Raw genomic sequence first — 2333 nt, 5'->3', positions numbered from 1 at the left:
GGTCGGGCCGCAGGCCCGAGCGTCGCCGTCGGCAGGCCAAGCAGGCCCGGCCCCTGCCGAACGGAGTTGCCGGCGAAGCGAAGCTGAGCTGGCTCCTCCGTTTGGCGGAAGGGCGGGCCTGCTTGTTTTACCCTGGGTAGGTGTGTACTGGGATCCATAAGCTAACGTCAATAACTTAGATGCGATTTGACATAACTTGTATGTATTCTACAAACGGCCAAAGATGTTCAGCGTATGAAAAGAATGCTTCGTTTGTTGAGTTTTGATTACGTAGACAGCAAAGGTACCTGGCAAAAAGATGGTTCAAAGCGAGCCGTCACTCAAACGAGCCGAAGGCCCGTTTTCCAATAGAAGATTTATTACACCGTGAACATTCAGAAGTGACGGGCCGAAGGCCAATCTCAAACGCCACCGGCAGGCCAAGCTAGGCCCGCTCCCTGCCGAACCGAGTTGTCGGTGAAGCGAAGCGGAGCTGGCAACTTGGTTTGGCGGAAGAGTGGGCCTAGCTTGTTTTCTATCCCTTCAGAGCTCTATTGTATACGCCAGACCTCTAAAAATACAGGGAAATGCACCGGGAAAGTATGCAATTACTAGAATCTTGAAAGTGCCACCTAGCCATGGGCACTACTTCTCAGAAGTGATGTACAGAAGGAATCTCACGCTGGAACGCCATTACACACGAAAATTAGACGAGAAATAAAGTTCATGTCTCATCCTGCTCTGCTTATAGGGCTCTTATTTTTTCTCGTCCTCGTTTTACTTACGGCGAAAGAGGGTATATTTTTTCCTACAACTAGTAATGGACTAACTGTAAGAAAAGACGTCCAAAATACTGCCGAGTACGCTGTGGCAAACATTGACACATTCATCGTCCAAACTATGTGAATTCTGGTGCGCTAACGTAACGCTTGAAAAAATAACGTTCGTGGCGAGCATCTGATATCAGTATGGTGACACAACATAAACGCGACACAAAATGTCGCACCTACCAAACTAGACTAAAACGACGGTTCTGCGATGACGTCAGCCTCTCTTTGAAATTTGTGGCACAGACACTGTAAATCAGAATTTGATACCAACTACACGTTTTCTGAGATACAGAAATATTGCACGATGTTGTGATAATAATCGCAGGAAAAGTACAACATTAAATTCATTGCTAATATTTGTGATGACCATCACTCATTTGAGCGATACTTTTAGGTACAAGGTAGATGTACGCTAGACCACGTCTCGCGTAACAGGCTTCGCGATATCTCACGAAACACTGTTACGCTGCGACGAGCCTGGCATACATTTACCTTGGCCTGCGGCGGTGACACCTGAGTCGGGTAGTTGGGAAATGTTCACAAAGATACGGGCCTCTGGCCCGTCAACGGCCCGTCACCTCGACTGAGCATACAGGGTTGTACAGTTTTCGCTTATTTTCGTCAAAAATACCCTCTAGCGCCTCAACGGTTTAAGCAAGAGCAAAACGGACAAAATTTTCGCCCAAAGGGCTCTACTTGGATGAGTTACCCCTATAGGAAACCATAAAAAAATATTTTTAAAAAACGTCATTTTTGGGACTAGTTGTTTTTGATTTTTTTTTAAATCCAATTTTTGAGGTAGAGTGCTCATCTTCGAACTAGATCTGTCTTTTTGTGACTCAAAACGACCCTGAAAATCCAAGGTCGCTCGCTCGATTCGTTTTATAAGAACTATATGTTTGGAGTTCATATCCCGCTTGGAACGATCTGTTCTCAGTACTATGGCTGAAATAGATTTGGTACATTTTCAGTAAGACTCGATTTTCGATTCGTCGATTCTGGAATCAAAACCAAAGAATCGATTCTTTCAAAAATCGATTTTCTCCCCTTAAGAATCGATTTTCGATGTTTTTGTCTATGCGTAGAAAGGCAATAGTTTGAGAGTGAAAGTGATAAGCAATGAAATGATGCAAAATCGTTTATTATGAAGAATATTAATGTGGCTCCTTGCCCTGATTAAAAGTAAGAATTATTGCATTAAAGAGTGAATATAGAATACGAACATTCTTCAAACAGCGCCACATGCATGTGAATGTGTCCGGCGGGAAGGTCCTCCGACCCCGATCTGACTCTAGCACACTAATTTCAAACGGTGGACGTGGACGAGTTCCTCTTTCCAGTACGTATAGCTAAAATGTCAAATTTTTGGTTGGTTCCCGGCGTATACAAGTGACCCCCGCCTGAGGCCCGACCATTTCTGCCACGCGATTTGCTGTAGAACATAATCAAATGATGTAACGGGCCTTCGGCCCGCAAAGCCCGTCGTCCTTGAAATTTGCCCCGTAGAAACAAGAAAGGGATGTA

The 2333-nt window shown here is 44.8% G+C and overlaps 1 protein-coding gene across 1 annotated transcript in view; it reads right to left on the bottom strand.

Moving 5' to 3' along the window:
- LOC113202244 (uncharacterized) overlaps positions 1-992 on the bottom strand; it is a 24272-nt gene extending 23280 nt beyond the window's left edge. The window contains exon 1 of the mRNA XM_052273091.1: positions 765-992. Coding sequence (XP_052129051.1) covers positions 765-869 — 105 coding nt within the window. The 5' untranslated portion in view covers positions 870-992. The remainder of the gene's footprint in view (positions 1-764) is intronic.
- Between the last annotated feature and the right edge of the window lie 1341 nt (positions 993-2333).

Source organism: Frankliniella occidentalis, unplaced genomic scaffold (assembly GCF_000697945.3).
Source record: "Frankliniella occidentalis isolate FOCC.00 unplaced genomic scaffold, Focc_3.1 Scaffold246, whole genome shotgun sequence".
NCBI classification, from domain to species: domain Eukaryota; kingdom Metazoa; phylum Arthropoda; class Insecta; order Thysanoptera; family Thripidae; genus Frankliniella; species Frankliniella occidentalis.
Note: the sequence above shows the minus strand (reverse complement) of the source record. Positions and strands in the feature narration are given on the sequence as shown.